This window comes from Megalobrama amblycephala, linkage group LG3 (genome assembly GCF_018812025.1).
Source record: "Megalobrama amblycephala isolate DHTTF-2021 linkage group LG3, ASM1881202v1, whole genome shotgun sequence".
NCBI classification, from domain to species: domain Eukaryota; kingdom Metazoa; phylum Chordata; class Actinopteri; order Cypriniformes; family Xenocyprididae; genus Megalobrama; species Megalobrama amblycephala.
The window spans coordinates 17,799,907-17,823,101 of NC_063046.1; the positions used below are offsets into that span (position 1 = coordinate 17,799,907).

Sequence of the window (23,195 nt, forward strand, 5' to 3'; positions counted from 1 at the left end):
TTTATCAAGCCTGTATGTTTATGTTCAGTTATTTCACTTTAATGGCACTGAAAATGACCTACTGCCATTAAAGTGAAATTACTGAACATAAACATACGAGCTTGATAAAAATTTCAGACGGCACTTAGAGGCTTTTGCATCTGAAGTGTTCATATTATAAATAATGCTATTATTATTTATTTGATCATCATTATTATTGGCGCATGACCTGGCAGTAATGACCACACGAGGGCGTTGTAGCGCAGTGGCGCGCGGGCTCTCCCGTCAGCATGAAACAGAAGCGCGCAGATCAGAGCAGTTCTGTGCACATGCTTTCTCTCAGCTACTACTTTAACTAACTCACACTAAGCCAAGATGGCGGATTCCGACGGCTGGGGTAAGGATTACTTTCAACATTTTGAGGTTACGTGTATGAGAGAGAGGGTGTCGGTCACTGTCTTAACCACGACATTATTTTGTTTTTCGAAAGACGCTGACAACTTCGAGGCAACTGAGCCGATCGTAACTGCCCCCGGGCTGCTCGATAAATGGGAAGGCGAGGACGAGGAGGAAGACGTGAAGGTAACGTGCGAATGACCATGTAATCAAAACTTTATCACTAAAGACCGTTTTAGTGCTTTTAATTGTGTCTTATCGAATGATATGTGGCTAAAGGTAGCAGCACTAATATGGCCATTCATGGTGTATTATTTTTAGCCGTTTAGCTAACCTAGAACAGGCCCGTTTTATTTAGATTCACCAGCTGTATCTAGTAGTGTGTTCATGATTTTCTAGCACTACTGTGACACTGACAGTTTCTCTGTGTTTACGTCAGCAAACGTGTCAGCTTCCAGTTTTACAGATCTGTTATCTGACAGTTTTGCTTTTAGCAATAATCATCTGCCAGTCCATTATATATTAATCTAACTAATGTAGTAGCTTTGACAGCACGTCGGCCAGTTTATGTGAGTGTCTCTGTTGAAATTTATTGACTGATATGAATCCAAATTTCATCAGAGAGCAAGCGTGGACCTTCATTAGCAGCGTTTTTCATTTGTGTTGTCGTTCATAAACGTGTTACTTATCATAGTTGTTATTACTTTAGCTCTCAGAGAACGTTGTTTGCCGCATTTTTCAGTTTCCTATCAAGGAAGACATGCCTGTGAGGTTCTTGCTAGTCCCAAATACTTTTTTTAATGTTTTGGATGCTTTTATTGTGCGCGTTTGTGCTTTACGTCGTGACCATCGCTGTCATGTGGATGCTGTAATTTTTGCGCCAGGCAGCAGCTGGTTGAGTTCCTGTTGACGTCATGACGCGATTGAGTCATGTCGCGTTGACGCGCAAATCTAGAATTCTCTCGCGCGCCATCCTCTTCTCGAACTGAGCGTTGTGCGCGCACACGTGTTATCGTCATTTACTGCGAGTTGTTTTGTTTGACGCAGTTCTAGAAATGACTCGCTGAGTGAACCTGTTAACTGAGGCCTCGAGAGTTCAAATTGACTTTTCTCCAATGACACAGCAATGGAAAACCTGGGAATGGCAGGGAACTGACATGATTTATGTGCCTTAAAAAAAATATCTTTAAAAAGTCGTGGAAATTTCTGTAGTTCTAGTTGCTCAGCTCAAATATAAGTCAGCTATAATCAGTTTTGTTTTAAATTACTACAAAAGCATTGCTACCAAGTTAGCCAGTATTAAGAGAATTTGTTTAACTTGATGTAAGATGGGCTTAAATGTTTTATAATCTTTGGGACTGCAATTATTATGGCCAAATGAATCAAAAAGACTCTTGTGCTCTTATTAATTTTATGGTGAAGAAATTATGCTTTATAAATTTCATTATACAGTCAAACCAAAATTTATTCAGACACCTTGAACATTTCATTCATTAATACAGTTCATTCACTATAGTTTAAAAAATGGTAATAAAATATGACAATCTCAGAGTTAAACTGTCAGAAAAATACATCTTAAATATGTCACATGACACTTAAGCAAAACATGGTCAGGTCAAAGTGAATAATTTTTTGTTCCAAATTTTTATCAATTTTACTAGTAGTCCACTGTATGAAGAAATTTTGGGTATAATATGTCACAGTTTATTTTATTTTGCTATCCTCACTTACATAAATGAACTATAGTGTCCTGCACCCATTAGTAAAAATATCAAAAACATCTGAATAATGTTTGGTTTGACTGTATATGTAAGGAATAATGTTGAGTCAATATATTATCCCACTTATTACAGATCTGCATAACAAACAACTTATTTTATTAGTTTGCATATGGTTTTTGCATATTAGTTTGCATACAGTTTACCAACTGTATATTTCTTTTTGTAGGATAACTGGGATGATGATGAGGAGGACGAGAAGGAGGAAGAGAAGAAAGCTGAACAGATAAAAGCCGGTATTGATCTCTGCCGAACTGTCAGATTTCACAATGTAAATGCTGTAGGCAGAACAAACGCATATGTGTAAAACTGGGCATCAAGTAGACCTTTTTGGGCTGTTATTTTATTTTATTTATTTATTTGTGTGTGTATTTTATTACTGTTTTCTTTAAAGGGATAGTTCCCCCAAAAATGAAAATGTTGTCATTATTTACTCACTCTCATGTTATTCCAAACCTGTATGAGTTACTTTCTTCTGTTGAACACAAAAGAAGATAATGTTGGTAACCAGACAGTTGATGGTAGCCATTGACATCCATGTTTTTTTTTGTTTTGTTTTTTCAATCATTATTGTGGTCATTGAATGACTAACTGTTTGAATTTACAACATTCTTTAAAAAATCTTCTTTTGTGTTCAACAGAAGAAACTCATACAGGTTTTGAACAACTTGAAGGTGAGTAATTGATGACAAAATTGTAATTTCTGGGTAAACTATCCCTTTAACCCAAGTGGAAAGTACTCTTATTGTTTGCATTACATTTCCTTTAGAGGTGAAACCTCCTGAGAAGAAAAAATTAAGTGATAAAATAAAAGAGAAAGAAATTAAGCAAAAGAAAAAACAAGAGGAGTTGAAAAAGAAGGTATGAACAATATTATTAGTTGTATATTCACTCATTAATGAATTAATCCCTTTATCTCCTTATACTCATTTATTTTGTACATTTCAAACCGTTTATAACCGTTTTTGAAACTTGGTGGTTTTTGAACTCTGAATAGATAGAAGAATCAGAGATAAGTGAAAGTTTATCACCAGAGGAGCTTTTAGCAGAGAAGCTTCGAGTGAAGAAGCTGCAAGAGGAGGCAGACTTGGAATTGGCCCGTGAGGCGTTTGGTAAGAAACGGGTTGTTTGCACGACACTTCATTTGAAACATATGCAATGTCCATATTGTATATGTAACGGTTAATCATTGAACAAACTTTCTGATTTCAGGTGTTGATCCTGCTGCTGCAAATGCCTCTACTACTGTAATCACAACAAACAATGCCTCTGGAATTGAAGCCATGTGCCCCTCATCCAAAGATGACTTTGTTGCATTTGAAAAATTACTGAAAGACAAGATAACACAGTTTGAAAAATCAGTGCATTATTCCAGCTTTTTGGAGTCACTCTTTCGAGAGCTTTGTATTTCATGTAAGTGCAGAATTGTATTTTGAGTTGGATGTGTATAATTATCATCTTTTTTTATTCTAAAAAATTGGATGTTTGTGGCAAGGAATTTCTGATATTTCCCGAGCTGTTTAGATTATATAGTTGGTTGCGTACACATAAAACCATGCAAACTGTCTGAATGCTAATGGTTGTGTTCTTCTCCCTCTCTCTCCCTCTCTCTCTCTCTCTCTCTCTCTCTCTCTCTCTCTCTCTCTCTCTCTCTCTCTTGTGTGTGTGTGTAGTGGAAGTAGATGACCTGAAGAAAATAAGTACTTCTTTGTCTGTTCTGCTCAGTGAAAAACAAAAGCAAGAAAAGGTGAGTTTAATGATTTACTGTTTTTAATCTTGTGTACTCTGTTTTGGAGGACCTTCAATTGAGGATCAAATTTACAGCCACACACGTTTGTTTTTATAATTCTGTATTGTTCATTATGATCGTAATATCAATAGAAAAGTACTCAATCTTAATTTGTTGCTGTTGCATTATTTACAGGAAAAGAAGGCAAATAAGAAAAAGAAGAAAGGTGTACTCCCTGGTGGAGGATTGAAAGCAAAACTGAAAGATGACTTTGCTGATTATGGTGAATTTGACGGTGGCTACGGCAATGACTATGATGACTTCATGTGACGAAGGTTCATCGCCCCCCTTCCTATTCCCTCTGTGCCCAGACGCCCCTGGAGACATGCAACATTTACCCGTTCATGCTACTCAGTGCCATCTTGAACACTGAACAATGTGTCAATCCTTTACTTCGTTCCAGTGGTGACAGACTCCTCACAAAGCTGCTATCAGCCCATTGCACCCCAGCGGCAAATGGGGAAAGGCAAATTTACTGAGATGGCCTTGAATATTTTTCAAAAACGTATTGTATGATGTGGGACATCTTTGATGGAGGCATTTCCTTTGATTGGCCTAAATAAGAATTTCAATGCCTTATAGAAAACATTGTAGAAAATATCTTTTCATTAAAAATGGCTTATGTTTTTAACGCTGTGCAATTTCAGTTACACAAAAGTAAAGGTGATGCTCTATGCAAATTAATTTCTTCATAGGATGTCCTTATTGAAAGTGTGGTTGTACTTTTCTTGAATATTTATACACAATTGGAAACGGTATGAGTTTTCCAAACGTGAACCATAGTGTAATTCAGCATTTGAAATCAAAATCGGATGTTTGTCAGTGCTTGGAGTCGACACTAGTACTTGCATATACTGCTAAGACTTACAAGTTGGTCATCACATTTTTGTTTTGTTTTTTTCTTTAAGACTGCTCATAACTGTTTTAAGTCAGTTACATTAGATTGGTCTAATTTGAAACCATAAAGTAAGACTGATTGCCCCTTGACTAATTGCTACTTGGTCATACTAATTCTTAAGTTACAATGGCTATGTTTATGCTTCTGGCCCTAGAGGTGGTACACTGATTAAATGAAGGGATGGTAAAATGAAAGTAAAACAACCAAAACCAAGCCTTATATTGAATCTGTTGAATTATGACCTTGCCTTCATATGAATGCAGAATAGCAGTGCAGTTTTGTTTCTCCACCAAAGTATATTTTAAATTAGCTCAGTATTGCTACACGCTTGTCATATTAACAGCAATATTGAATATTTCTGCTAATATGAGAATATAAATTGTAATCACTAGCTGAAGCAAACAGGTGTTATGTGTTTGTTTGACCCATTGTTACTATACAGTATAGCTTCTACAGGTATGTAGTAAAATGAAATGAAAATGAAACTTTATCAGCAAAAATGTTTATAAGAAAACAGCTTTTCTTACAAATTGTAAAAAATGGGCAACAACAATACAAAGACTGAAAGGTATAGTTTTTTTTTTTTAAGAATAATAAAATCATTGATCTAAAGGAATCACTATTTTTGTGAGGGGTTTGGACAACTTCAGAGTTTTTCTAATTAATGAGTGATAAAGGGCATACATGTTTGTTTAGGTGGAGATGTTACATTCAACTGCTTTGTCTCTGATTCTCTGAAGTATGCAATAAATATTCGACTATTTACAATTTCAAGTAGTAAAATATTTACCACAGTACAAGTGAATAGAAAATCTGTAAATGAAAAATTACATGAAGCACACATTCCTCTGGAGTTGCTTAGTTAAAAATTTTTTGTTATTTTAGTTTTTTTATTTTAGGCTTTTAATAGGGGATATTATTAAAAATTAATTTGTTAAAATAAAAATAAAAATATCCACTCTAATATGAATTTGCTTTGCAATTCATAAAATCTGTAATATTGTTTGCCAGTTGATGTGATCAGCAAACCTAAATTACTAAAGTAATATGAAAAAATATGAAAAGCCTTGATCAAATATGTCTGTTATTTTCCTATTGCTATCATGTTTGAAAATGGCTTAAATCCAGTAACTCTCATAAGAGCAGCCCTCATAGAGAATGGGTCTGTCTTGTCTCATGTAGAGTTTTTAAGTTCTTGGAATATCAACCAACGGTCTGGGCACGTGTATAGGAATTACGAGTACTCCTCCTCTTACTGCTGCGAGGTGCTGTTGAGCCGCCTCTCTGCCTCCGATTTCCTCTTGCTGGCCGTGCACTTCCAGCTGTGGCCTGACCCAGTGAGTTCTGCATCTGCTGGAACATACTCTGCCTAGTGACCTCTTTAGAACCACAGGTGAATGTTAATGCCACACCTTCATTGCTCTTCATGACTCGAGAGGTGCCATCTGATGTACCATCAAAACAACGGCCAAGCGCAATTTCTTTTGCCGTCCTGGGGTCTTGGTCAGTCACTGTATAGATACCATAGTTGTGGCCCAGAGGGTCCAGAGGTGCAAGCATGGTGAACTCATTTGTGTCATTGTTGACAGCCAGTGGAAGGTGATTTACCAAGTATTCCTGTAGCATGCTGTTTACACTGTCTCGCTTGCAGCTGCCCTGAGGCATTACCTTCACGAGGGTCCGATCCACTCTGTCTTGATCATAGAGCATCCCACTGCACTTAAACTCCAGACACACAGCTGAAACAGTTGACTGATCCATGTCCCGGATGCTTCTGGTGTCACGGATGCCATACAGTTGGCCAACGGTTTTTGGATGGGTACCTCCCATATTGCGAGAACGAACGTTGATCTCATGGGCACTATTGAGTCTTACTTTAATGTAGCAGGCCCTGTATTCCATAGGCTTTGGCCACCAACTCAAGTAGTCTTCAGTCCAGCTCATGGGATCGTCCTCATTGAAAGGCACTGTGTTATAATCATACCGATCTCCTTCAACTCTCGAGAAACGGAAGTGAGCTGCACTGAATGGAGCTTCCTCACACTCTTTAAGCTTTTCAAATGGGTAAACTGGACCATTGGCCTCCTCGGCTGCGTTTGACCGAGGTTTGGCCACGTTCATACTGAATGCTGTCTTTTTTATTCTGGGATCGTCGTGGTCTGTGCGTCTGTAGTTAAGTTTATTCAAATAGGGTTGCGGGACGCCAACAATGTTAGGATTCAACTTAGGAGAGGATGCTACTGCCTCTAGCTCTTCTCCCCCAAGGTTGGCCATGACGTAGGCAGAATATGCATCTGCTTTCTGTTCATCACAGAAGGCTGGAAGGCAAGCACCATTTGGGCCAGTGATTACGCTGTCAAATCTACCCCAAGCCCGAGGGTTGGTTGAAAACCCTGGTGTGGGCTCCATATTTATTAAAGTCGTCACGACTCCTTCGATTTGCTCACTTGGCATGTACCGTTCGCTACGGAAAGCCCGCACTTTCACATAACATCTCCTGTTCTCAGGTACATCCAAGTTAAACAGCCGCCGCTCACGGATTTCCATGTTACCTATGAGGAAGGTCCTCTCCTCTCTTTTCCCTCGTTGCTTCTTCTCAGTATGGAACTGGCCCTCCTCTTCCCACAAACCTGTATCAGGATTAAGAGACCATAATTTCATGGTCTTCAAGTGCTCAGGCATCTTTACTTGTGCTGCATCGAGACGCACTTTCACCTCTCCGGCATTGAGCGACTCGCCTCCTTCTTCGTCCCTGAAGTCCACTGAGAACATTCCATAGGTCCTCAAGGGCAGAGTGTCACCTTCATCGCCAATGAAGTTGAGATCACTTTGGGCAGCCGCTGCTGTTGATACATCCCTGGGGTCGAGGAAAGTCACGCTGGCTTTGACATTTCCCATGAACACCTCTCCATTTTCTTTATAGAATGCATTGGGTGGGATCTCAATCTCAGCAATGGGATCCTGGCCTTCTACCTCACCAAGATCTAGCTTGTTAGTTTCTCTTGAGCTAATGGTAACAGCTGGCTTTTTCCTCAACAGCTTGATCTCATGGAACACAGCTCCACCTTTAGGATTGAATGGTAAAACTTTTGTGGTGTTCACAAACTTCTGCATGTTGTCCACAAATGTGAGGACCAGACGCTCTGTGTTTGTTGGTACCTGGATTGAGAATGTGCCTTTGTATCCAGTTCGACTTACTCTTGTGCCATCCATGTAGATGTGTCCAAATCTCATGGGTTCATCAGTGTCTGCTGCAATAGCACGTCCACGAACAATAGCTTTTGTCTCCACACATGTTTTGCAACCACACTGAGTTACTACCATGATGGGCAACTGATATCCCTGACATATAATCTCTTTCTCCTCCATGTTTGAAACTCCACAGCAGTAGGAAACTGAGTCTTTGCATCTGATGCCGTTATCCAGCTTCCCTGTGCATGTGGAGGTTGGGCATCTCCCCACATCGTAGTAGAAAGAGTTGGTCTCGTTTTGAAAGCAGTCATGTGGTAGACGGATCAGGTGGGAATCAGGCTTAGGGTTGCATGATGGCGCTTTTTGACCTTAACACAGAAATATATAGAAAACAGATAAATACCAAACTGAGATCACAGTATTTGTAAAGTATTTTGATAGATATATTTTAGGTTAATATAAAAAAGTAGGATATAAGGGCACACCAATAACTGTGAGGGTGGCTGGTTTGGATTTGATGGCACCGTTCTCATTACTGGCTCTGCAGTAGTATTCTCCAGTATGTTCCAAACTGAGGTTCCTCAAAACCAGTGTCTCGTCATACTGATACTGACTCCTGTCCAGCAGAGTGTCATTGTGGAACCTAAAGATTTACAACAGTGATTAACATTCAGGATTACTGTTGCCATGGGGTGGGGACCAATTCTTAATTGTTAAGAAATAACTTTAAGTTAACTTGGTTTGTTTGAACTGTCCTCATATACAGTCCCCTCCAAAAGTATTGGAACAGTGAGGACTATTCCTTTATTTTTTCTGTAGACTGAAAACATTTGGGTTTGACATCAAACAATTTATATGAGACAAAAGATCAACATTTCAGCTTTTATTTCCAGGTATTTACATCTGGATCTGATACACAACTTAGAAGATATAACCTTTTGTTTGAACCCACCCATTTCTCATGTGACCAAAAGTATTGGAACAGATTAACTTAAAATAGATTAAAGTGAATAAGACTTAATATTTAGTTGAAAATCCTTTGCTTGCAATAACTGCATCAAGCCTATGACCCATTGACATCACCAAACTTTTGCATTCTTCTTTTGTAATGCTTTTCCAGGCTTCCACTGCAGCCTCTTTCAGTTGTTGTTTGTTTTGGGGGGTTACTCCCTTCAGTCTCTTTTTTAGCAGGTAAAATGCATGCTCTATAGGGTTTAAGTCTGGAGATTGACTTGGCCAGTCTAAAACCTTCCACTTTTTGCCCGTGATGAACTCCTTTGTTGCTTTGGCACTGTGTTTTGGGTCATTATCTTGCTGCATGATGAAGGATCTCCCAATCAGTTTGGTTGCATTTTTCTGTAAATTGGCAGACAAAATGTTTCTGTACACTTCAGAGTTCATTTTGCTGCTGCCATCATGTGTTACATCATCAATGAAGATCAATGAGCCCGTCCCAGAAGAAGCCATGCAAGCCCAAGCCATGACATTACCTCCACCGTGTTTCACAGAGCTTGTATGTTTGGGGTCATGAGCAGATCCTTTTTTTTCTCCAAACTTTAGCCTTTCCATCACTTTGGTAGAGGTTAATCTTTGTCGCATCAGTCCATAAAACTTTGCCCCAGAATGTTTGAGGCTTGTCTCTGTAGTTTTTGGCAAATTCCAGCCTGGCCTTCTTATTCTTCTTGCTAATGAGAGGTTTGCATCTTCTGGTGTAGCCTCTGTACTTTTGTTCATGAAGTCTTCTGCGGACAGTAGACTGTGATACCTTCACTCCTGCCCTCTTGAGGTTGTTGCTGATGTCACGAACAGTTGTTTTAGGGTCTTTCTTTACAGCTCTCACAATGTTTCTGTCGTCAACAGCTGATGTTTTTCTTGGTCTACCCATTCGAGGTCTGTTACTTAGTACACCAGTGGTTTCTTTCTTCTTCAGGACATTCCAAATGGTTGTACTTGCTATGGTCAATGTTTGTGCAATGGCTCTGATTGATTTTCCATCTTCTCTCAGCTTCACAATTGCTTGTTTTTCACCCATAAACAGCTCTCTGGTTTTCATGTTGGTTACACGTCTAACTATAAATGCAGTCTGCACAGGCAAAACCCAAATCTGAAACTGAGTGCAGACATTTAGTGCTATTTATTGTTTGAATAATCAATGTAATAGGACACACCAGGGCAACAAAACACACCTGTCAGTCACATGTTCCAATACTTTTGGTCACATGAGAAATGGGTGGGTTCAAACAAAAGGTTATATCTTCTAAGTTGTGTATCAGATCCAGATGTAAATACCTGGAAATAAAAGCTGAAATGTTGATCTTTTGTCTCATATAAATTGTTTGATGTCAAACCCAAATGTTTTCAGTCTACAGCAAAAATAAAGGAATAGTCCTCACTGTTCCAATACTTTTGGAGGGGACTGTACACCTGTCATATTAATTTGAAGGCACATAAGGGCTTTGACTTCAGATACTAGATGCTCTTTGTGATTCTCTACTTTGTCATTTAATGCCATCTGCTAACATGTTTCCTTGTATTCTGCTGAAATTCTATAGTAAACATCAATTCTTACCATTCATACTGGCTTGGTTCAGGTGTCCCATCGACCTTACAACAGAAGGCAGCTGTCTGTCCTTCCCTTCTGGCCTTGTTCTCAGGGTTTTTTAGCACATACAGTTTTTCTGAGGAACACAGTGATATTGTGTTACAAATATTGATCTTGTACATCCATTTCTGTTATGTATTCTACTTTGTTGTTGCAAATTCTGCAGAATTTTCACCAAGACAATGTTATATAGCTAGCTAACATGGATGAGGTTTTGTCTAAATAGCAACAAATTTTGAGTTGTGATCATCTTGAAAGCATCAGCATCAATGTGTTAAACTACAAACCAATCAGTAATGTTTTAAATTGTATGCCATTGTGTTCCTTAAGAGTTAAATTTTTTGCCATTGAGTTACATAATAGCAGAAGACCTGGACTGATTTTAACATTGAAATAGATCTTGAAAATGTCTTCTTAAGGTAGTATCTAATGCTAATACAGAATAGATTACATGCATTCAAGGTCATTAAAAGAATCATTACTTGCTCTCTCTAGCTTTAAAATGAGGACAGAAGTGCGTTCGGTGCTTGGTGGCACAGTGACTTGTTGTGGAGCGTGATTATTCAGCTTAATCATCAGAGTAGTGTTGCCATCAGGGCAGATTCCAGGGACCAGAAAGTGCCCATTGTGATCAGTAACAGTGAGGAGTTTGGGCCTGGAACCAGCGTGGAGAATGGCAGCTCCAGGTGCAGGGAGACCCCCCGCACTACGGACTGATCCTAAAACTGTATGATCCTGGCAATTGCAGCCATCACACTCATCATTTACCTTGCCAATCACACACTGCAGATCACAGCCTAGGGAAGAAAAGGAGAAAGAGATTTTTTTTTTAATCAAATGGAAGGATGACAATAAAGATTAGCTAAAATTCTAATTTACAAGAAAATGATCATTTTTAATCTTTAGGAAACTGAACAAATGCATTACGTGGACAAGGTGGGCCTTGACATGACCTGGCCTCGAGAGTTTGGCCATTGCATTGCTTGGAATTGGATTTGCAGCTTCTAGAGCGATGCTGTGTTGCCACCTGATTGCACTGGGCTGGACACACAGTCCACTCTGACCATGGACCCCATATCAGTTCTTCATTATCTGAAACGATGTCTGAATGGAGAGAGAGATTCTGCTAAATATAAATTAATTTACTTTATATGGAGTCATCACCTAATAAAAACTGCACTGTTAATTCATGGTAAACTCAAAATAATAGAATAAAATTATTTCTGCAGCATCATCAACAAATCCACCTGTTCTATATTTAATTTGCATAATAAACCATCATCATTAGGTAAAATGTGCACAATAAAACTGAGCTTTAAACATTATATATTTACAATGATTGTTAGAAGAATTATTATTGTCTTTAAAGAACCACACAGTACGTTGCAGGGAATAGTTGTATTTTAAAACATAATTTGGCTCATAGAGCCGCATTTACTTACTTTTTGGACATAGAAAGCGTACAGCATAGTTTGAGCAGTTCCTCCCAACAGGCTGTTCATCATTGACACACCAGAACCCTACAGCTGGGTCAGCGTGTACTCTTTCCCCGGTGTTGCGAGCTGGGATCCATTCGGTAGTGCGTGCCTCTAGAGCTCGAGGAACCTCACACACACGCGCTCGATAATAAAAACGAATGGCATTCAGCTTCTCATAGTCTCCTTTTCCTCCAGGGTGATCTACATTGAACCATGTGGTCCACTCGTAATTATCTGAGGAAAGGGAAAGTTTTGTATGGCTTTAAATATCAGTTTGGATTGCCTTTTGAAATATATTTTACTGGTTATGTATTGTCAGAAACATACAAACCTACCTTCATTATGGTACACAGCTGGGTTTGGTCTCCATGATGTCCCCATGATGCTTCCCCATGTCCCTAATAAGGAAACAAAAGCTTTATTTCTTGAAATCTTAGCACAGTATTTCAGTTTTCTACATTGTTCTATAAATTTTACAATGATGCAGCCCAGTGATGGGGTTAAATTGCTTTTGATGTGGTAAAAAAAAAAAAAAAAAAAAAAAAAAGTATATTTAATCAAGGCTTATTGTTATGTGCCTAACTAATGGAAGTTCAATTTTATTTCTTGTTTTGCCTTGATTTATCCCCTTTCAGATTAAGATTCCCTTTCCCAGTACAACAGAGATTTCCGCTAGTGGTTCACACACAGAGTAGAACCAATCGCTAGCAGGTGGCTTTCTGCTGCTGGCTCGCAAAACACCTCAGCTTCTGGATATACTGGGACACTAAAACAATGTTGCCTTTCCTTCAGTAATGGGTTTGCTAAAGAGAGGTTTGGGGGTTGGGGTATTGGAAGAGTCATGTTTCTAAGAGCCAGCTGTCAATATCCTTTTGAAATCTTTCAGCTTCAACCATGAGCAATGGACATGCCAGATGACTGCATTCACAATAACTCAGAAATAGCAAGTATGAAATGTGTTGATTCAAATGACATTCACAGGAGTTGTGGCCAAACAAACCTTGAGATAAAGTGCCTGTAATTTCCAACAGAAACAGAAGAAAGGTCCATGTTGAGAGGCAGCCCATCCTGGCTCCCTGTTGATGACCTCCGACCTCTGGTAAAGACTCTCACACACAACTCCTTCAACACTAAGAATAGTCCAGACACAGGTCCTATGCCAATCAGATATAAAGGAGATTAATAAATTGCACCAAAGTAAATGGACCACAGTGTTTTCATTTCAGTAACGCATACAGGAAACTCCCATGTATCTTTTTTTTTCAGCTGATTATGAACTCAGCCTTTCCAGATTCAAACTGACCAAGAAGAATTCTAAAATGAGTGTACTTAAAAACATTCCATTTTACAGAAGCAACTGAAAGACTTTAGACAGGATGAATATTACAGTGGAGTTCATGAATGCTCCTGCTGAAAGAAAGACAAGCTGCAGAGAAAGAGCATTAAGTACTTAGATTTTTAGCTGCTCTCAAATATCACATCTGTGAGAGCCATCACTGTGTGTCAAGGGAATGCACAACTGTTTTTACATCCTGCCAGAAAACTCAGACCTAACTACACATTCCATATGCACACAGAAAAAATTACAACAATATTTCAATGCAATCAATTTTAACAGTTTCTCTCTGTATTAGCATTCGTTACGACTTTAAAAGACTAGACACAATATGACTACTTCAATACAAAAAATGACTACAAACTGCAACATTTTGTTTTAATGCCACAATGAGACTATAAACTCTCAGAAAAAAGATGCAAAAGCTGTCACTGGGGCAGTACCATTTCAAAAGGTAGGCTATACCTTTGTACCTTATTTACCCCTAAAGAGTATGTATTAATTCCCAAATGGTCCATATTAGTACCTAAAGTGTACATATTAATACCCAAATGATACATATTATTACATAAATGGTGCATATTTGTACCTTTTGAAGGGTACCGCCCCAGTGACAGCTTTTGTACCTTTCTTTCTGAGAGTGCACAGTACTATACTACAAACTGATATACAGATAAAAAATCACTTGTACATACAAAAAGGTTAGCAAAACATCCAAATTCAGGACTGAACAGATCATTTTTCTCAAAAATCCATATGACCAGTAAAACAAAATCTACAAGTGAGGAAAGCATTAGTGTCTGAATCCAAATCCTCAAAATGTGGTTACAGAAATGAAATCTGAATAGCTGAGAAAATGATACCTTACCAAAGCAAATGTCTCTCTGTGAAATGGAAAGCTTTTGTACTCCTGCTTGTTTCTGTGATGTACTTACAGAGCAGTTGCTTAATAGTTGGAGTGCGAAGGCGAGAGAGAGTGAATGTGAAATCCAGGTCTGTGTTCAGTACTTATATAGCTCAGCCCTGAGCCATAGAGTCGGCTCTCTGCCATGAAATAACAACATGGGTTCAGCACCATCTACTGCTCCTGTACAGTAGAGTAAAGGGCTGGATTTCACAGTCAGGGCTGTCCTAGAACAATGTTCTCAAAGAAATAAAAGAGTCTCTATTGATATATGTCAGTTTTTTTTAGTCCTAGTAGCAGAAAGTTTATCCTCTGACAAAGTATTCAGATAAGGTTGTAAGTAGACAGAGACAAAAACACACAGACACACACATACACAAAGTGTTTTTCCCCATAATGATTCACAGTTGTGTCAGCACTGTGGTGAGATATTCAGTGCTGGGAGTATGTTTAGTTATGCAACATTCACAAGAAAGCCATTCAAGAATGACATCCATGTATTTCAAACACATGAAAGCCATTACATGACTCTTTCTGATAGACATTAGCATGCTCTTTCCCATCTGTCCATCTGAATGTGTTGATAAACAATATGAGTGATTTGTAACACTAAAGAGCCAACAGCAATACACTGTGGCTTTTCGGTCATGATGTCAGATTCTGCAGAACAAATCCACTATATCAGCAGAACATACAATTGTGTGATTGTAAACTGTATGAAATAACACACCATAGGGTCAATGGGAAGTCAGAGCAAAATAGGCCTGCAATATAGCAATATGGAAGACATCAAGCACCTCTTGCATCAATGCTTTTTAAGATTTCACATTCATATGTCTCACCTACTTAAATGAAATCAGTGCAGCAGCAGCAAACTTCAAACAGAACAATGGACAAGTTCGTATGGTTCAAAACAATTAGTTTCAGTCCATTGGATCTGTTGAAATTCAATATTTAATAACTGCTTCTTGAGGAGGAGTTTTAAATGCCTAATTTACTCTCTACATACACAAATACTCATATATGTACATGATACTAATTCAAAGCAACTATTGTATATTGACTTTAAAATATATCACAGAATGGACAGTCATTTTATGTCAGACAGTCGGACAATCATAATTTAGTCTCATAATATAAAGCCATTTTAACTTACTGTTTCAAAATCCGAAGGTCATTTGTTTGTTTTTTTCTTTTCTTTCTTTTTTTTTTAAACTTTCTTTATTATCTAGGGTATAATTGCATGCATGAATGTTTGTGATGCCGTTGCCATGCTGGCTTAGTTGTTCGAATTAAGAAACACCAGATGTTCTGAGACAGAGCATATTCTAAAAAATATGCTCATAAACTTAACAATGAATAGCTCTGTATGTATCTCTGCAATTCAAATGAACTTCATTACCTTGTCTCATAATGTTAATAAGAAAGAGCAAGATGCAAGAGCAATATCACTAGTCCACAACTAGAAATGGCCACACTAGTGATAAGTTGTTTTTTATTTTTCTATGTCTGAAGAATTATTCCATTATTAGCATTTGTTTAAGCCATTTCATTTAAGCAATAGCGCTAGAGCTGTTTTATGGCAGTAATGCTGTGATTCAGCTACAGATAATCACAAGCAGGTTAATATTCAGCATGGTTGTGAAACTGGTCGGAACACAAAAATGGCTGAAATCCATTTTCGACTTCCTGATACATAATGGCTAAATGCAAACAGAGGCATGTGGTAGACAATTCCATTTTCACAGGCAACGTTTGAGCCCAGCATGCATGAATGGAAAAGTAGACAGCACCAATAAAATCTTACCTCAGGTTTTCTGGACACTAAATGTCGCATGAATGTCCTGTGTTGAGGCAATTTGTGAGAGTGTGAGGTCATTAGAACAGTATAAAGACGGGAAGTAGTTAGAGTCCCAGCTGAGATGCCAGTGTTCATGAAGGTAAATTCAGTAACAATGGAGACACTATAATGAATTTTAGGGTTAGTGGTTCTTGTTGTACCCTAAGAAGAGCACAGATGGTGCCAGATGTGAATTGAAAGATTACCATGTGGTACTACAAGATGGTACTACCCATGTTTATGTAAAAAAAACAAACAAAAAAAATAACATGGAATTTGTTAATTAACAACACATACTGTACAGTACAGCTCTTCTCATCAGCAGCAGTTTAATAACTGTACTGCACTGTAATCTTCTGTGAGGTTTCTTTATGAGGCCATTTAAAGTGGACTTCTGCTCTTCAAAGCAACTTATTTCTCTCTAATTGAGCAGGACAGGACCTGTAGGGTGGGCTCACAGAGACAAACTGGAAAGACAAACAAAAACAGACAAACACACAAGGTTTGCCAGTTGCCTAGCAACAGGCGAAGACTCAAGACAAGTAATGGTACACGTCAATACCACAGTAAGGAACACGTGGGTTGCAGGTGTCTTGTGCTTTGAAAAGTGACATGGGTCCCTCTACTAATTCTAATTCAAAAGTGGGTTGGTAAATCTGTGATCTTCAGCATTTAAAGGTGCCATTGAACGTTTTTTACAAGATGTAATATGTCTAAGGTGTCCCCTGAATGTGTCTGTGAAGTTGCAGCTCAAAATACCCCATAGTTTTTTTTCATAATTTTTTTTACCTGCCTATTTTGAGGCATAATTAGAAATGCACCGTTTCAGGCTGCGGCCCCTTTAATTGCTCGCGCTCTCCGCCCCCTCCCGAGCTCTCGAATCTATCACTGCATAAACAAAGTTCACACAGCTAATATTACCCTCAAAATGGATCTTTACAAAGTGTTCGTCATGCAGGATGTCTAATCGCGTAAGTATAATATTTATTTGGATGTTTACATTTGATTCTGAATGAGTTTGATGGTGCTCCGTGGCTAAAGCTAACATTACACACTGTTGGAGAGATTTATAAAGAATGAAGATGTGTTTATGCATTATACAGACATAATATGCATAATAGCGACGTTTCTCTTGTCTCTGTGAATACAGTAAGAAACGATGGTAACTTTAACCACATTTAACAGTACATTAGCAACATGCTAACAAAACATTTAGAAAGACAATTTACAAATATCACTAAAAATATCATGTTATCATGGATCATGTCAGTTATTATCGCTGCATCTGCCATTTTTGCTGTTGTCCTTGCTTGCTTACCTAGTCTGATGATTCAGCTGTGCACAGATCCAGACGTTAATACTGGCTACCCTTGTGTAATGCCTCGATCATGGGCTGGCATATGCAAATTTTAGACTTTTACGTAACAGTCGGTGTTACGATGAGATTCGCATGTTCTTCGGAGGTCTTTTAAACAAATGAGATTTATATAAGAAGGAGGAAACAATGGAGTTTGAGACTCACTGTATGTCATTTCCATGTACTGAACTCTTGTTATTCAACTATGCCGAGGTAAATTCAATTTTCAATTCGATGGCACCTTTAAAGAACCCTCTCTTGAGTCTGGACTTTCTCAAAGGTTCCATTGTAACATTTCTGGTCAAGTCTGGTCATTTGTGTTGTGAAAAGTCTATGTTCCAGACATTTTATTGTGGCTATTCTGGCAAAACTAATCTTGACCAGCAGATACAAGTGATGGTTAAACTCAGTGGATCTGAATCCAAACTGAATCATATGGGACTGGGGTTCTTGAGGAAGCTTGACTTAATGACTCCACCAGTGAAAGTATGCAGAGCAGCTTCTGGTAGGGTCATTAAGGGGCCTGGACCCCAGGAAGAACACATTAACCTCTTTCCTCTTGCCTTTCAGAATGATGCACACATTCCCTGAAGTGGCTAAAACCTTTACACATGATTCACTCTGAGAGGTAAATCAGAATCGGTTGAGTCTGTGGATCAAGAACACATGCAACAAATTTGTTGGACGTTCTCTTGGGTCTTTCTTCTCTGTTTCAGATGAGTAGGGCTAGTATTTAAGTTTTGTTCCAGATTTGCTTGGGAGTGTATGAAATATTCCAAAGATCAGACACATAGCCATATAAACATTTAAAAGACATGTTCAACATTTACACACAAGCACATGACCTGAGGCAAAAGCAATGAGCGTTTTTAGCATGAAGCTGCCCTGCGGCTGTAAAACACAAAGACATGCACTATGGTCCATGAGAGTGAAAACATGTGGCAGACCTGCAAGATGGATGAGATGTGCTTAGACCATTCAGAGGAGATGAAATCTTCCAACTTTCTAACATCCATTTTTTTCATTCTGACTCTGCCTCAAAAGTTGAAAAAGGCTAAACTTCAAGGAAAATATGCTTCAAATCTTCCTGTCTTCACATAAGGGAATAAAATTACACATTTTTATTGCTTTGAAGATTCAAAAGGTGCCGTATGAACCACCTTTTTATTTGAGTTCCAAGAATATGTCATTTCTTCCTGAACATCAGTATGTCACCACTGTCCCCTCTCTTTCTGATGAATGGATGAATTTCCATGGCTTTTCAATAACCTCTTTAGTCATTTGTTTTTACTGCATAAAAAAATGGTTTTAAAAAAACATGTTATTCAGTTCAATTAACTAATGAATCATCCAGACAATTTTGTGAACTATTTTCCTCAAAAAACTATTCCATTACGCATCATATATCATTAAGACTTGCAAGAAGGTTTTACTCAAGAGCAAACTATCTGGTGAAATATTGTAAAGCAAAACATAAAAACAAAACATCTAAATTGACTATAGAAATTTCTACCATTTTTTCAAGGACTGGTAAACACGATTGAAAAATTCTATGATATTTCCATGAGCATGGAAAAACTTATAAAGAATGTGAAAACAATTAGTGAAGGAAAGAATTCAAAAATAAATGACCAGCTGAATTTTGCTGTTTGTCGCTCCTACAAACAGTGTTTCTCTAATGAGCTTTTCCTGATGTCTAATACTATAAGAATGGAGGCAGTGTTTAGAAACAGAACATTAGTGATAACTGTTTTGAAAAGAAATACCAATGTGAGAAACATAAAACCTCTGTTGATAAACCGTCTGCATGAATAATGTCAAAATGTGTGAACGAAAAATGTACAGCTCTTGATAGCTCTTTGGTCCTTTCCCAGAACTATGAAAATATTTTTTTTTTCTTTGTTAATCTATTTCGTTGGTTTACAAAAAGTTCTTTGTGATGGGATATAAAAGACGTGTTGACATTTGAATTTGAAACACATTACTGAATTTTTGTACATTATTAATGAGTCTGAAGTGAAATTCCAGCCCTGTCGATGGCTGTTTTAAGGCTACGAAAGGCAACCTTAGAAATATGTGTTTATGGTCTGTTCAGTCACAGCACTGTTCTCACACGTTTCTAAAAGTGGCTACAAATCTGCTCACCTCCTGTGGATTTCTGCATGAGGATCTGGACATTCTGCACTTTCACATTTCTCTTGGGAATCAAAAGTAAGAAGAGCCAAACTTTCTCGAGTCCAAGATCTTTGGTTAATAAAGCAATGTGTGCGTGTGTGTGTGTGTGTGTGTGTGTGTGTATGTGTGCACAGATGCAGAAAGTTTTCTGTGATGAGTAGATTTAGGGGTGGGGTTGTTGGAAAGAGGGAAAAGGTGAAAGTTTGTACATAAAATATGTCCTCATAAAACATGGAAACCAGTGTGTGTGTGTGTGTGTGTGTGTGTGTGTGTACTTGTTTTGACTATACTTGTGAGGACCAAATCAACAAAAAGATGTTTTTTTTTTTGTTTGTTTGTTTTTTTTTAAATCTAGTGTTTTGCACACGTTTCTGTGATGGGTAGGTTTAGGAGTAGTGGTTGGGGTAGGTGATAGAAAATATTATTGACCTGACATAAAATCAATGGAAGTCTATGCAATGTCCTCACTAAATAGCAAAACAAACCTGTGTGTCTGTAAGGGAAAGTGAGAGAGATATCAGGACGGAGAGGGGGGGAGATGGGAGGAACACCAAACAAACAGTGTGTGAATGGGCTGGTGAGTCAGACTGTCTCCTGCCAAACTCAAAGTGACCCTCTTTAAGATGTGGCTGTTATAATCACATTTTGAGAGTGTTTTTCACAAACAGATTACATCACTGTCTGGGACTTCCAGGCCAGCCTTCTTCCTTCTTTTCCTGTGTTCACCTTATCAAAAAAAAAAAAAAAAAAACACTAGAAAAAGAATACCGAGAGTGAGACGCATGAAACAAAGAAAAAAAGAAAGAAAGAAAGCCTCTAGGTCTCTAGGTAAACATCTGTTTCGCATTCTCGATTAATGTTTGGGCTTCTGAAATCACATTCAGATGGCTGAACTAAAACAAATTCAGGCTGCTTTTAAAAGCCATTTCACCAGCCTCACTTCAACACTGACATTCTCTTCTTAAGACATTATTAGTAAAATGAATTGTCTCAGCATTAAATCCCTTTCTAGCCCTTGTTAAATATATAAAAATATCAAAGCATGGTTTATCTCTGTGTCATAGTCAATGAGATGTGCAGTTTGACCCCTGAAACCTTATGTGTTGATATTTTTTGATAGTAAAACAATTTCAAATCTATCAACTCCATGCTCATCTCTCACAGACTTACATAAGAAGCCTATTGCCTGATTCTTGGAACTTGTTCTCCGCAGCCTCTTAAAATGGTATTGGACACTATTCGTCCTTGTGCTCTGTTCATAAAATCTATCGGCCTAATAAACACCATTTCTGCATCATTCATGATTCTGGTGACGTTCTTACCTCAGTTCTGAGGACATTATACTATTATACAAGTATTTTAAGAACCTAACTGCATTCCTATCCTTAAACCTAATGTCACAATAATTTATAAAAAAAAATCACTTCAAAAGTAGTTTAAATATCTTATGGGCCCTGAAAGCTGAGAGAGAATAGGAATATAAAGTGAGAGCGTAAAGGAGTCATGAACTGAGAAATCTAATTTTCCTTGATCTTTTCACTTAAGAGGTCATTGTGCTATTCAAACATACTGTGAGTTTAAGAACTCAAAACTTCCTTGGTTAGTCCAAAAACAGCTTTTATTGAAACCAAGCTGCCAAAATTACTCATTTTCTACTTTGGAACAGTCTTCCTATTACTGTTTGGGAAGCAGACACACTCTGTCAGTTTAAATCGAGATTAAAACACATCTCTTTAACCTGGCATACACATAACACATTATCTACTTCTATAACGTAAATTGTTAGGCTGCATAAATTAGGTCAGCTGGAACCGGGAACACTTCCCATAACATGTAGGCTACTCGCTACATCATAAGAAGAATGGCTTTCACACTAATATTAGTCTCTCTCTCTCTGTTTATTCCGAGGTTTACCGTAGTCTGCCAGATCCAGGCCGTATCCAGATGAGATAAAGGACCTGTGCCTAGACATGACGACAACGCAGCCCTGAAGTGTCAACTAAACTATCCCCTGTGAAGGCCTCCTTCCCTTTCCTTTCCCTGTGTATAGGTAAAACTAATAATTCTGTATTATGCGGGCCAGACAAGTAATTTGGTGGATGAATGGCACAACAATGGGCCTCAGGATCTCATCACGGTATCTCAGACAAGTAATTTTGCAATGTCACTTTTTAAAAAAGACTAAGCGAGAACTTGGATGTTTTCAGCTTCCAGGAATTGTGTACAGATCCTTGCAACATGGGGTCGTGCATTATCATGCTGCAACATGAGGTGATGGTCGTGGATGAATGGCAAAACAATGGGCCTCAGGATCTCGTCACAGTATCTCAGACAAGTAATTTGGCAATGTCACTTTGTAAAAAAGACTAAGCGTCTGCACACATGCACATTCAAATGCGCATACCTATAGACTAAACACGTAAATGAATGGCAAGAACGCATTAAAAGTCTTCTGTTTTCTCTTTTTACAACGGAAGTGATTCAATCAAAAACTTACTTTAGCTCGATAATAACATTTTCCTAGAGCTGCTGTAAAGCCAAAACAATCTCTCTGTCCATTAATTTTCCTATTATCGCTGTGAAGCTGCTTTGAAGCAATCTGTATTGTAAAAAGCGCTATACAAAAATGATGACAAATTAGAGAGCTAAAAAGTAGAAAATGGCCTTTTATTTGTAAAAAATGACAATTTTAATGTAAAATCCTATTAACATTATCCACCTTATTTTTACAGGCACGGCCATTTGTAGATTGAATGTGTCTGGCTTCCGGTGTCATCCCCTTCCAGTTATATTTAGCTGTACAAAACAGCTTGTTATTCAGCTTGATATTGCAATTTTGTATTTCTTACCATATTATATTTATTTATGTATTGTTGTCATAATTATAAAGACACTGGTTTGTATATTCTCAGAAAAAAAGAATCAAAAGCTGTCACTGTACCCTTTCAAAAGGTACACATTTGTACCCAGAGAGTGCACACACTCCAAAAATGCTGGGTTAAAAACAACCCAAGTTGGACTGAAAAAGGACAAACCCAGCAATTGGGTTAAATGTTTGCTCAACCCGCTGGGTAATTTTATTTAACTCAACTATTGTTTGAAAATTACTATAATGCTTGCTTAAAATGGACCCAAAACTGTTGGAAATTAACATTTATTAATATGTTTAATGAATGAAAAAGTATTAATACACTCTAAAAAATGTTTGGTTAAAAACAACCCAAGTTGGGTTGAAAATGGACAAACCCAGCAATTGGGTTGTTTTAACCCAGTGGTTGGGTTAAATGTTTGCCCAACCTGCTGGGTAGTTTTATTTAACCCAACTACTGATTAAAAATGACTATATGGCTGGCTTAAAATGAATCCAAAATAGGTGAGCAATTAAAAATCAGACACATAATTACTAGAGGCAACAATAATAATCAAAAGGTGTACATTTATTAATAAGCAATTTAATAAATGTTTATTGTT

At 37.9% G+C, this 23,195-nt stretch overlaps 2 protein-coding genes across 4 annotated transcripts; one reads left to right on the forward strand and one right to left on the reverse strand.

The window, feature by feature from the left end:
• Nucleotides 1-216: 216 nt before the first annotated feature.
• eif3jb (eukaryotic translation initiation factor 3, subunit Jb) lies at nucleotides 217-4,626 on the forward strand. 2 transcript variants are annotated; one of them, XM_048184373.1, is made up of 9 exons: nucleotides 217-376; nucleotides 470-561; nucleotides 2,323-2,389; nucleotides 2,795-2,827; nucleotides 2,923-3,014; nucleotides 3,151-3,265; nucleotides 3,366-3,566; nucleotides 3,827-3,900; nucleotides 4,078-4,626. In XM_048184373.1, exons 1-9 carry the CDS (start codon nucleotides 355-357, stop codon nucleotides 4,210-4,212), a joined length of 831 nt encoding a protein of 276 aa, XP_048040330.1. In that variant the 5' UTR covers nucleotides 217-354; the 3' UTR covers nucleotides 4,213-4,626. The 2 variants fall into 2 exon arrangements, with proteins under 2 accessions (XP_048040330.1, XP_048040331.1); XM_048184374.1 differs by lacking the exon at nucleotides 2,795-2,827.
• A 700-nt stretch (nucleotides 4,627-5,326) lies between these two features.
• Nucleotides 5,327-14,616, reverse strand: LOC125264735 (cartilage intermediate layer protein, nucleotide pyrophosphohydrolase). 2 transcript variants are annotated; one of them, XM_048184372.1, is made up of 9 exons: nucleotides 14,384-14,616; nucleotides 13,113-13,266; nucleotides 12,448-12,510; nucleotides 12,077-12,346; nucleotides 11,562-11,738; nucleotides 11,117-11,431; nucleotides 10,602-10,710; nucleotides 8,518-8,675; nucleotides 5,327-8,400 (listed from the first exon to the last, which is right to left on the reverse strand). In XM_048184372.1, exons 2-9 carry the CDS (start codon nucleotides 13,177-13,179, stop codon nucleotides 6,044-6,046), a joined length of 3,516 nt encoding a protein of 1,171 aa, XP_048040329.1. In that variant the 5' UTR covers nucleotides 13,180-13,266; nucleotides 14,384-14,616; the 3' UTR covers nucleotides 5,327-6,043. The 2 variants fall into 2 exon arrangements, with proteins under 2 accessions (XP_048040329.1, XP_048040328.1); XM_048184371.1 differs by having other exon boundaries at nucleotides 14,317-14,472.
• Nucleotides 14,617-23,195: the final 8,579 nt, after the last annotated feature.

What these genes read in the sequence shown, in the direction of transcription:
- eif3jb (XM_048184373.1), top strand. Translation starts at nt 355, where the DNA reads ATGGCGGATTCCGACGGCTGGG. An exon ending in ACGAGGAGGAAGACGTGAAG is followed by an intron (nt 562 to 2,322) that starts GTAACGTGCGAA and finishes TTCTTTTTGTAG; the next exon opens with GATAACTGGGATGATGATGA. An exon ending in AAAAACAAAAGCAAGAAAAG is followed by an intron (nt 3,901 to 4,077) that starts GTGAGTTTAATG and finishes CATTATTTACAG; the next exon opens with GAAAAGAAGGCAAATAAGAA.
- LOC125264735 (XM_048184372.1), bottom strand. Translation starts at nt 13,179, where the DNA reads ATGGGCTGCCTCTCAACATGGACCTTTCTTCTGTTTCTGTTGGAAATT. An exon ending in TCAAGGCCCACCTTGTCCAC is followed by an intron (nt 11,432 to 11,561) that starts GTAATGCATTTG and finishes TTTCTTCCCTAG; the next exon opens with GCTGTGATCTGCAGTGTGTG. An exon ending in TTTAAAGCTAGAGAGAGCAA is followed by an intron (nt 10,711 to 11,116) that starts GTAATGATTCTT and finishes TGTGTTCCTCAG; the next exon opens with AAAAACTGTATGTGCTAAAA.